The 11437-nt window shown below is 36.7% G+C and overlaps 1 protein-coding gene and 1 long non-coding RNA gene across 2 annotated transcripts in view; both read right to left on the bottom strand.

Moving 5' to 3' along the window:
- Positions 1-5231: 5231 nt before the first annotated feature.
- The window catches only part of LOC121418589 (glycogen phosphorylase, brain form-like), a 42935-nt gene continuing 36729 nt past the window's right edge, over positions 5232-11437 (bottom strand). Inside the window, exons 19-20 of the mRNA XM_041612539.1 lie at positions 6145-6211; positions 5232-5516 (exon numbers count right to left, since the gene is read on the bottom strand). Of these exons, the coding sequence (XP_041468473.1) occupies positions 5355-5516; positions 6145-6211 (229 nt within the window). The 3' untranslated portion in view covers positions 5232-5354. The remainder of the gene's footprint in view (positions 5517-6144; positions 6212-11437) is intronic.
- LOC121418590 lies at positions 9442-10421 on the bottom strand. Its single transcript, XR_005970481.1, has 2 exons — positions 10391-10421; positions 9442-10273 (listed from the first exon to the last, which is right to left on the bottom strand). It is a non-coding gene; the product is annotated as an uncharacterized LOC121418590 (long non-coding RNA).

Raw genomic sequence — 11437 nt, 5'->3', positions numbered from 1 at the left:
AGACCAAAGTGGACATAGTCCCCCTATTGGAAGTGATAGGGAGTAAGAGAGAGAAAAAGAAAGGAAAAAGGAAAGGGGGAACAAAAGGAAGGGAAAACAGAGAGGAGAAAGAAAAGATTTAAAGAGAGAAAAAAAGAAAAGGAACTATGGAAGGGAAAGGAAGAGACAGAGGAAATAAAGGGAAGAGAAGGGAGAGGATATACTTATTATTTTTAAATTCATTAAAATGCATAAAATATCCTGATTTGGGGTCAGTACATATGAAGTTTGTGCCTTGCACTCACATATGTTTGCTAATAATCTAATGTAACTCATCCCGTTTGTCAATTCTGACCTTAAGTACATCAGGTAAGTATAGGCCTATTACATAATTCTCTAATTACGTAAATCATTCTCTTGAATAATTAGCATAATTCAGAAAAGAACATAACTTTGTGAAATAAAACATTGGTAGAGGTAACATTACATAGGCTAACCAATTTTTCTAGTTATCATGAAGTGAACGAGATACCCCTCCCCCCATCCAACCCCGTCATCCCAAGTCTTTTTATGCATCAATAGCCCAGTTATAAAGAGATTAAAACCCTATAAAAAAAAAGGCTAAAGCGTACTTCATGTATTTACAATACCGGTACACTTTTTGTTATATTCAAGTTTTTTTTTTATTGAAATACAAGTTTAACAAGATAATGCAAGTCGGGGGATATGGAAGGGGCATTATCCATTTATGAAAGACACAATAACATGAAAATGAGGACTCATATCGTGATGTTTTTGCTGTTTATTGGGCATTTATTCAACAAATCATATTGAACTCCAACCATAAATTTTGACTGCAATCCAGACATACTATTGAAATCAAAAGACTGTCCTTTACTAGCAATGGGTCCACAAGCAGTACTGTCAAACACACAATCATCCCATTACACTATTACAATCTAATCCATATCATATTCCATTAGTTGAAAAAAAAAGTGCAATTATCTTATCTTATCATCCCACAACTGTCATCATGGTTTCCACATTACTAACTATGCATTTATAGCATTACATCATTCTAATTATATAATATTGAGTATTTATCCAAATATAACAAAAATAACTGATGTGCAAACATGAAAGATGCCCATACAAACATACCTGTATGCTCACATTCTATTCAATACCTTCATACACCAAGCTTAGCGACTGATCGCAGGGCTGACTTTAACAACTGATCATACACAATAACCATGCAATCAAGCATTAGAAATATCAGACCGACCATCGATCGCTCAGCTGTGTGTTACAGGGCATATGATCTACATGTAGGCTAATTCTTCACAATGAAAAAAGTTCCTTAAATTTTTTTTACTTTCTTCAACCAAGATTCACTTTTGTCTGGTTCAAGTGGAATATATAACGGCTTATTGAATTATACACTGATTAATAGTGGGTTTAAGAAAAAAACAGAGATCCTTTCTTGCTTTTGAACCTCCCATTCAATGGGAATGCTATCTTAAAGAAGACATCAGACTAACAGACTTGCTGAATTACAAAGAGTATGGCTTCTCATTTATAATTCACAAAACTACTGTAAATCATTACCAAACATGATAAATGCTCAACGTAACAAAACAAGTCTCATACAAACTTTTTAAGTTTAACCTACAACAAAATTTGGATTCAAACATGCAAATATACCTTCATAAACAGGAGTTGTGAACATTTGGTTGCTGACTATCAATGCCAGATGTAAACAATTGTTTAAAATGTTCATGCCATCTATCGGTTGATAAAATAATAACATTAATACAATGATATTCATTGAAAGTGCAATATTAAAATCAATACACATTGATTTAATTACAAATTAATAAAAAAGTTACACAATACAAACATAAAATTAACTAACCACTGTCTGTCATAAAAACACTAAGTCATTCAACATAGGCAAATTCCACTAATGTTGATGAATTTTGCAACATAATTAAAACATTTGACAAGTACAACTTCAGCATACTTCACTGCATCAAAGTAATCAAATACTCTCTGGATGGATATATTTCCATTGCAATACTTAATGATCTTATATACCATATAAGGTCATTAGAAAAGCTCTATTAGTAGGAACATATTATGTGATGCTACCACCTGTGCAGTCTGATTTTATTCATTTTCAAAATGTAGATGAAATAAAGACATTTCTCTTTATCTTGCCCCGTAAGATATAGCTTAGCGATCAATGATTTACATTACTCTTAATCTTATAAATCTGCCAAACAATCAATCGCTAAGCTTCATGTTAGAGGGCCCCGATTTTGCTAAATCAGAAAGATAAATAATAATGATAATATTCCACTTTTCTGAAGTGCCAAAATACTCTATAATAAATCAGGATCATAAACCCTTATATAGACATTGCCATAATGAACAAAAATCCAAATTAGGTAGAATACTTTTTGGCATATTTTTTTAAATTGAAATAATGAGTTTACCTGGTATTCATAAAATATAACAAATCTAAATATAATAGCAATATATCACTAAGTCATTTCAAATGCTCCGTTTTCATATAATTATCGGCCACTATGTAGAAAAATAGGATTATGAAGATGTCATAACTAAGAAAATCAAATTTCTATTACCATGAATTGCTATGCAACTGACAAAGAACATTTACAATCAATATAAAATCTGAAACATAACAATTCTTTCACAACTCTCTAAAGATCTTAAATCTCTGTATGATAATGTATTAGAAGCTACAATCATTTTGCATAATTCCATTGATTTTCAAGGTACAGGCTATATAGCATCATATAAGGTATACTTTATTAGCAAACGATCATTACTAAATGTACACAAATACAACATATCAACCTCAAAACTTTTAGACTATTTGAGACTATCACACTATCATTCCATGCAAATGACACATACCTTTACAACATACAAGGAAAATATCTTCTACCACAAAATGCAGATGGCTTCCATTATGTTTCTATTTTATCTTGAAACAAAAGTGAAAATTTCTTAAATATTTCAAAGATCAACGTATATTCAAATGCACATGACACAGGTTGTCTGGCACTTGTATCTTTAAAATATTTTTTGCGGTTATATACGGTAGACAAGCATCTGTGATTAAAACCAATGTCCAATTTTTGTGCGGGTCAATATATATATGATATACATATGATCGTGTGGTGTAATTGATTAAACTGGAAGCACAAAGTATTTCAGCATATCTCTCAAACAAATAGGATAGCAAAAGAAATATTGTTACTTGTCAATATATGTATATTCTATTTCATATATATCTGTCATAAAATACATCTCCCCCACATGTGAACAAGGTAAAAGTCTCTATTATAGAATGTTATAGTAAAAATAACAAGCTATAATTTCAAATGGACATATTTCTTATTGCTTATATCTATCACTCCCCAACTTTTCATTTACAACCTTACTGAATCATGATGATCACCTGAATGATATAAACACCTCTATTCAGATATAGATGTATCTTCATTTATTTAACAAAAAGAAAGAACATAAATATTACTTATACATTTCTCGTCTTCATAATTTGATCTACATGAAGGAGTTGCGGTTTAATCACCAAATAGCTTTGAGAGGAGGTCTACATCGGAACTAAAAAAAAACTTAGATTAAAGTTAAACACAGGCTCTAAAGCTAGTAATAGATATTTTTTTAAAAAATTCAAAAATATTAATCACAGTATTCAGTGTGAAATATTTTGTTTGAAAGCTCAATAAATTTACCACACATGACAACCCTTAAAAAAAATGATATTTGTAATCCCATTGTTTGGTTTATTACAGGGTAAGTTAAAGATACTTATTTAAATATGATTATGTATATACCTGATTATGGTATGATCATCCGATTCCCAGTGTACTCAAACTTATACAAACTATAAAAACTCAATGGTGAAGTCATATCATAACTGGGGCCCATTGCAGAAAGAGTTGCAATCAAAAGCAACTCAAAGATTCTTGGCAACTTGATTTTCAGCCAATGAAGCACCCGTATTTGGGACTTGCACTTGATATTCTTTCTGCAACAGGCCCCCGATCTATTTGATCAACAGGTTGAAAATACGGACAATCCTTGAAATGTTGATCACCAACCTACAACACATTCTCATTAAACCACCCCAATTGCATTATATGACCTTATATTTACATCATGATCCCAGGGGTAAAAACCACCACTTGAAAAAGTCAAACTTGATCACACTGTGGAACTATATATGATATGCAGACATCTGGATTCATTTGCCGATGGGTACAAAGCCATATCTCAAACTGATATTTGCCATAATTGACACCAAACTGACATGCTATTGATATATATATATTTCAGGAAATTAAAAGATAAAAAAAATCTGATCATGGTTTCACATATTTCTTCATTTTATTCTTATTTCTCATCAAATCTCTTACAAAGTTGATATTGTCTAGAGATATAGTCATTGTGACATCCTAAACATTACAAAATTAAAGATATGAGAATTTCAGCCAACAGTATCTCATTCACGGTACAATTCATCTTCAAAAGGTATCTTCTTTGCATTAAAAAAATAATAATAATAAAAAGTCCTATTATTTCTTTAACTGGTGATACATTATAGTAAATATTCAATAATTTTTCTAATGAAAGATTTGTGATATGAATATATTTTAGAAATAAATACTGTGATAAGTGCCACCAGGTGACATCAAAATTTGGAAACTAGTGTTTATCAAACACAAAACTATATCTACCCTTGAAAGATATTATGATAAATACAGACAGAGGGGAATTTGGCAGTAATCAAACAGTGAATATAGATACATATATTGCTAGCACGGTGTAAAGGATGACAATAAGATTATATCAAATTGCGATGTCTTGTATTACGTGGGTAATGGATATATCATTTATCACTATAAATTACGGCTGCACGACAGTCAGCTGGAAAAAACACAAAATGGTGGTATATCATCCCACATGGTTAACTGTAAAATATTGTTGAGCTATGCTCACATACTACCTTTTTTGTGACTAAAGATTGTCATAGATGAGAAAATGAAATATTGTTTAGGATGACATGTGTATGACCCCTTTTCTAAGAATCCTGGTGAATTCAGTTGGAGCAATGGGAATAATGGAAGAATTTTATAGCATTTCAAGAAATATTTCTTATGTGAAACACCTCGACAATTGAAATTACTGTGATATTGTCCATTCACTGAAGTATCAATGTCACAGTCTATAGATAATATTATCATATTGAGCCAGAATTATCGTGCAGCCCATCTATAAATGCAATAAAAGTGAGTAGCAAGATGAAGTGGGTGAGATCTTTATGCCTTCCTAACCGGTTCTTCATGAGGGTCAGGAAGCTTCACTGGGTTTGGTTTGACATCCCATATCTCTTCAGCGTACTCTTTGATGGTACGATCACTCGAGAACTTACCCGATGACGCTATGTTGTGAATGCACTTTATCGTCCATTCCTGTTGATTCTGTTGATAAATATAAATCAGGTACCCTCATTATCAACAAGTGCATTTCAAAGATTCTATCAAAGGCACTGAGTAACTCAATTTCAAAATAAAAATTACAGATTTGGCTGTTAATTCAATTATAATTGCAGCCCTTCATGTTAGACAGGAATAGCTAGAGGTTTATAATCCAAGTTGTCAGTTATTAACCAAGGTATCTACAAATTTGTGATAAGGGTACCACTAGACTTCAAGGAATATTTCCAGCATGAAGGTTCTCTGTGTGTTGCATGATGCTACACTGCACTGCCCACGCAGTGTGCCTGCTGGATGAGCTCAGGCATGGAGTATGATGAACCTCAATTATATCTCAACTGTTTAGAAAATTAATGACTTCCAAATTGTATAAAATGCTCAGGGGCCTGACACACAAAGCTTGTAGAATATTTTTCAATAATTGATTGCATTGACTACAATTTACAATCAATCGTGAAAATGAAGTGTACGATTAATCACTAACTTTTGTGCTATGGGACCCTGGTGTTCTTGAACAGACACTGGGAAGAGATGCAGTACACCATAGGGGGTTGGGCATGAGAAAAAGTTAAATATTTGATGAAATTAAGCAAATGCTTATGTGAATACTTACCATGTAGAGTTCACTAGCGCGGCTCTGTGCTGCGAGATAGGACTCAAAGTCTGCTAGAAGCATGTACCTGATTAATATAATAAATAATACTATATTAAGACTCGGTCAATCTATATTACATTCTAGACTAGGGTTACTAAACAAATCAATTTATTTATTTATCTAAACAGAATGCTCAGTAGTGAGCATATTATTTACTAACAAGCTATACTTACCTATACCATCTCATCAAATTGCTATTCGTTACCCTGACTCGAATAGCCACCGGTAAAAAACTCCCCGAAAGAGGCTAACTGCAATCAGATAGCCTGGGAAACCCGTCACGGGACGAGACCCATAAAACCCCCTCGCCACATATAAGCCTCCTCTTTCGTTGCCAAGGAGGGGCGAGGTCTGCTGGGGAGGACGGGAGGGGAGCTATAGGTAAGTATAGCTTGTTAGTAAATAATATGCTCACTACTGAGCATTCTGATTTACTACACTGCGCTATACTTACCTATACCATCTCATCAAATTGCTAGAATAGCACGGAAAAACTGGAGGAGGGGCAGAAACGAGACCCTTTCCAGACAAGTAGGCAAAACAATGATAAAGAAACTGATTTACTATAAAATGGAGTAGTCTCCCAACTGGAGAAGCTACTCTTGTAATAAAGGGATAAGAATCATCAACCACGTTAATGAAATATATCAACTGGAAATAGCCTAGGAAAAATTAGGACAAGACATGAACCGCCAAGGCAAAACCTGTGTCTTGGCTATTACATCAAATAAGTAATAAGATACAAGATATTGAATAGGTCCAATAGGATGCCTGGAGGATCTCCTCCAAAGAGGTACCCTGAAAAGCGCCCAAGATGCTGCTATGCCCCGTGAATCGTGGGCTCTAAAGGATCCTGATAAAATGGCATTTTCTCCATCTGACCTGATCCCCTGCACTAACCTTCGAGAAATTGTAATTGGATTAACAGGGCTGTGAGGTTCTATTGAACTAATGAACAGTTGGTGGGAAGTGCGAATGTACTTTAATCAATGTACCACTTTAAGGCACGTACGGGACAACATAACCTATCTTCGGAAACTGACGAGAGACTGTAAAATCACATTGTTCACCCCAGGACTTGAACCTGGGACTCCAAGGACGCTAGTCAAGTGCGTTATCCATTCAGCCATGATATCCCCCTAATGGTTGGAAGAACATCACAGGATTTAGGGGTTTCTATTTCTTAGTTAGGAAATCAGGTCTAGGGATCAAGCGGACTCTGTCCTTCTCCCAACGAATATGACCCGGTCTCACCGTGGTGTATGAAGCAAACTACGTCTTAGACTTGAAGCTATAGTCAACAAGAAGGCTGTCTTAATGGAAAGATCAAGAAGGGAGCAATTATGTATGGGTTTAAAGGGGAATTTGGCTAGGGCACAGAAGGACTCTTTGCAGGTTCCAATTGGGGAAGAGTCTTCGGCTGGGAGGAATCTGTTAAGAAGAAGGATCTTGTTAGTCTGGTAAGGACAGCTGAATTGAGGTAGTTTCCCTATTATAGAAGCCTGAATGAATGGCTGCTATGGTTGACCAGTAACCCCTTATAAAAGAGACTGATAAACCTTCATCAAATAATAAAGGAAATAAATCTGCTATCTGACTTAAAGAGGCAGAAATTGGATCAATTTGTAAACTGCCACACCATCTGAAGTATCTCTGGAGTCTAGAATCATGAGTGTTCTAATTATGATGTATATTCATGCATTCATTGTTTTCTTAAAATTTAAATGAGCTTCTCTTGTTTACAAATGACATTATGCAAATTTCCTGTAGAAAAAAATTTTATGACACTGATGGATTTCAATATAGTTACGATGAATTGGACGATTGATTGGATCAATCGTAACTCTTTGTAAGACAGGGCCCTGGTTTGAGAACAAACCTGTCATATCATAAGATATAACCTTTCTGGTGGAATCCCTAACAAATCTAGAAATGTCTTTTCTATCCATTTCAACTAGTTATTTTGGATGGAGACCTCTTTACACAGCACTTGCTCAACCCTTTTGATAGTTGTTGGATTGCTGCAAGGTCCATAGGGACTATTTGATATCATACGAGGGCTTCATGATCAAACCAATGACATTTGCATATTAATGAATATCGTACAGATGATGTGGAGCGTTGTGGCCCTGTGGATTAGTCTTCCAACTTTGTAACAGAGGGTCGTGGGCTCATATCCCAGTCATGGCATAATTACCTTCAGCAAAATTTTTTTTTTCTTTTTTTTTTTTTTTATCCACATTGCGCAGCACTCAATCCAAGAGAGATGAATGGGTACCTGGCAGGACTTTATTCCTCGAAAACCCAGGGTAATAATATCCAGGTCTTTGGACATAATGTGATATGTGCTAAACAAGAACTGATTTATTATCATTAACCAATTCCTGATGAAAGTTGCAGGCAAAATATACGAGATACCATATTGGCCTTCAATTTGATGTAGGCAAAAAATTGACCACCCCTTGTACACTTTCAGAACCAGTTAGTTGGATCAGTTGGTAGAATGTACTTCTCACAAACAGGTGTGGGGGGGTATTTGCTACCACCCTGTTCGGCGTTCAACATTTAGAGTATAGAGCCTCATCGGTCTGGAGCTGCACAGTGGCTGCCGGGCTCACAATAAATTGGGTAAAAAGAATTATGGAATATTTCTAAACTCAGATTTCTAATACGAACATTAAAATATAATCTTAATCACAATCCCTGATTGAGAACTCTGGGATTGTATGGGAATCTTTATCATTGGAACACACAGTAGATTTATGTCATAAATATTTCCAAGGAGAAGCTGATATCATTGTGGCAAGTGTGGTAGAAACTGATGGACAATAGCAGCAATTCTTAAGGGTTCACCACCCTCAGGCCTTGGTTTGAGATCTCAAGACTGTCTGAGCATCCAAAGACCACTCCATAAACCACATCTACAAGTTACTTCTGTCATTGCTTTATAAGCCAAAAATAGTGTAGATATATACCTCAGATGCCACAAAATTATTAAGAATATTACTAGGTCTACATTCTATACAAGTGAACGCAACTTTGTAAGTAACCCAAGTTTGGCAAGTTTTACCATTATGCCTGTATGATTTGCCTGGTATGATTTTGACAACCTCATCCATCACCACTATATTTCCTCCTTTCTATGTTCTTCTGATATGAAAGGGTAGTTTTTTTTGTTGTTTTTTTTCAGCTGTGGTGTTGGCTGAAAAAGACTTGTGCAATACTTCTTGAAAGTGTCCATAAACAAGTCCTTACCTTCGCAAGGAAGCTTATTGAGAATGAGAAGTCCAGCTCAGTAGCTGCCCCTTTCTCAATCATCTTGAGAGCATCTAGTCTTTAGCCCTCCTTGCCCTTGTGCATAGCAGTGTTGATTGCTGCTTGCTCATACTGGAGATCAGCGATTTTGTGACTCTAGCAATAAGTTCTTGTCATTGGTAGAGACTCAGTCCAAGCCGCTCAGCTTCACTACGAGCGGATATCAGATACCCCTAGTACATCGCGAAAACCATACCGCTCCGGGCGGCCACGTCCAGCGCTGCAACTGTAAGCTGATAGTCGGCTGAGTGGTAACCAGTGCCGCGGCGAGGGTTACGGCCCGATCTAGTCTTCCTCGCTCCCGCATCCCCGACACGGAAAGCAACGTCCGGGGCCGAAGGGATGCACAAAAAATCCTCAAAGTCTTGAGCGGCAAACCGATAAAGTTCGAGACTTCTTTACTGATGGGTATAAGCCGAGAGTGTTGCTTATCTGGGAGCGGACGTCCCGAAAGCAGGATCTATATACGGAACGTCCATCTTGATCGCAGACGGACGAGTTCAGGCGGAAGATTGACTTCTCTCTCGCTCATTATTCGCTACGTATACGCTACTGGTATACTGTTTTCGGCCCGAAGATGAGGGCAGTATTTAAAATGCATGTTCCCACTAGTCGGAGTATCGCGTTTGAGTAAGCCAGAACTCTCTCGTACCCCTAATGGTGAATCTCTTCGATCGAATCCCATTTGCTGGGCAGCTTTCAGGGAATGCAAGGAGCTGCTACACTGTTAGAAAATTTATCCTTAAAATAAAAGAAGTTCCTGCAGCAGAGTCTCGAGAACACCTGTAATCTTAGCGAATTGCGTAATCTTACAGGAAATTGGTATTTGGTGTATGGAAACTTACATATTTCCTTGAATAAAACACCCTTTTTCCCTTTTTAAACAGACCTGTTCTGTTGAATTGCAGAAAAGTTCCTGTTTAATGAATTTACAGAATGATTCTGTTATTGCTTTCTGCATAATCTTCTGTTTATTTTCTGTAAAATCACGTTTTTTTTTTTTTTTAACAGTGTATAAGAATTTGATGGGGGGAAATCGCCCCCAATCTCTTCTAATGAATTGGGTCGGTGGTAATCGAATTCCGAATCAGATTCTCCCACGATGGAAAACTCCTATTATCTACGGCTAGTACGAGGCGAGTTATCATTAGCCCCAACTCCGCGATCTGTATGAGGCGATCTAGGCCTCTCTCTCTACGTCTAGAGCATTGAATTATGGTCTAGAATGAGTCGAGTTTTCATTAGCTCATTGTCTCGGGCGGCTCGGGGTCGGGATGGGTCGATTGCAGCACCCGATGGGGGAGGATCGCCTGCAAGGCTTCCAAGATCCAACTACTACAATTGTTAATAATTTCTCTTAATTATTATTTTAAACCGCATGTACGTAGAATAGATCTTAATTCCACAGCACTGTATGAACTCCTGCACAATTCTACAAGTACGATGATACACCAACCTGGTGGACTGTACTATAGATAACTGATGATGACCCGTCTCGGCGGGGTCTGGCAATGAATGGACTGACCGGTCACAATCCCGGGCCAGTCGAAGCTTCTTATAAAATATAGGGGTTGTAGTGGGTCGTTAAATCGAGCCTGATTGTCATTACTAATACGAGTGGTCATCGCGAGGCTTCTTCTTGCCCGCCCTATACTCTTTCATGAGGAGCTACCCCGATCGGAAGGAATGTAAACAGCCTCTTCCGATTTATCCGCACCCTTGTCTACCTCCCGCCTAAGGGGCTGGGTGTCTGATTGTGTAGTGTCATTAGCCGGCGTTGTCTTGGCCGGGTTATAAGTGTTAGACTTCTTATTCTTCGGCTTTATCTTGGCCGCCTTATCATCGTGCTGTTATTATTTCTCGGCTTTGTCTTGACCGAGATAATGGCCCTCGGCTTTATCTTGACCGAGATGATCTCCCCTTTTTATTGAGATCT

This window comes from Lytechinus variegatus, chromosome 7 (assembly GCF_018143015.1).
Source record: "Lytechinus variegatus isolate NC3 chromosome 7, Lvar_3.0, whole genome shotgun sequence".
Classification (NCBI taxonomy): Eukaryota; Metazoa; Echinodermata; class Echinoidea; order Temnopleuroida; family Toxopneustidae; genus Lytechinus; species Lytechinus variegatus.
Note: the sequence above shows the minus strand (reverse complement) of the source record. Positions and strands in the feature narration are given on the sequence as shown.